Source organism: Corapipo altera, unplaced genomic scaffold (assembly GCF_003945725.1).
Source record: "Corapipo altera isolate COAL_440 unplaced genomic scaffold, ASM394572v1 146, whole genome shotgun sequence".
In the NCBI taxonomy this organism is placed as follows: domain Eukaryota; kingdom Metazoa; phylum Chordata; class Aves; order Passeriformes; family Pipridae; genus Corapipo; species Corapipo altera.
Window position 1 is genome coordinate 876,994 of NW_020884981.1, and position 788 is coordinate 877,781.

At 74.0% G+C, this 788-nt stretch overlaps 1 protein-coding gene across 1 annotated transcript in view; it reads left to right on the forward strand.

Annotated features, from left to right (window-relative positions):
• The first annotated feature begins 278 nt into the window (after nucleotides 1-278).
• LOC113957959 (noggin-2-like) overlaps nucleotides 279-788 on the forward strand; it is a 1,114-nt gene continuing 604 nt past the window's right edge. The window contains exon 1 of the mRNA XM_027665889.1: nucleotides 279-787. Within this exon, the coding sequence (XP_027521690.1) occupies nucleotides 552-787 (236 nt within the window). The 5' untranslated portion in view covers nucleotides 279-551. The remainder of the gene's footprint in view (nucleotide 788) is intronic.

The window sequence follows — 788 nt, forward strand, 5'->3', positions numbered from 1 at the left end:
GAGCGCCCCGGCGCCGTGACCCTCCTCCCGCCCCCTCGCCCGGCGCGCCCGGCTATAAAGGAGGGTTTTATTCTCGGGCTCCGGTCTCACGCCAAACCCTGTCACACCGTCTAGACGAGCTGTCGTGGGGCTCGGCCCAGCTGTCACCATGGCGATGGAGACGAGTCCGCTGTGAATTTTGGGGGGGAGCGAGCGAGAGCGGCGGCGGCGGCGGCGGCGGCGGCGGAGGAGGAGGAGGAGGAGGAGGAGGAGGAGGAAGGCTCGGCCGCCGCCGTGCCCTGCCCTGCCCCGCGGGGGAGGCTCGGACCCCCCGGCGCTGCCGGCCGCGGCTGGAGCCGGCCCGGCGGGGAGCCCCGGGAGCCAGCGGCCGCGGGCGCGGGGCGAGCCTCAGATGCGGCTGTCACACAACCCCGGCCGGGCTATTTAAAGTAACGGGCCCCGCCGGACACTGGTGTCTCTGCCTATTTATGAGCCCCCGGGAGCCGGCGGGCGCCGCCGGGCAGCGCTAGGAGCCGAGCCCGCCGGGAGCAGCGCCGGGGCCCGCCCGGAGCATGACGGCGATCCGGGCGCTGCTGCTCTGCCTGTGCCTGGGGCTGCCGGCGGGCGGGCAGCCCTTCCTGCGCCTGCGACCCTCGCCCAGCGACAACCTGCCCGTCAAGGACATCGTGGAGCACCCGGACCCCGAGTACGACCCCAAGGAGCAGGACCTGGACGAGAGGACGCTGAGAAAGAAGCTGGGCAGCCATTTCGACCCCGGCTTCATGGCCGTGGCCGTGCCGGGGCCGGCC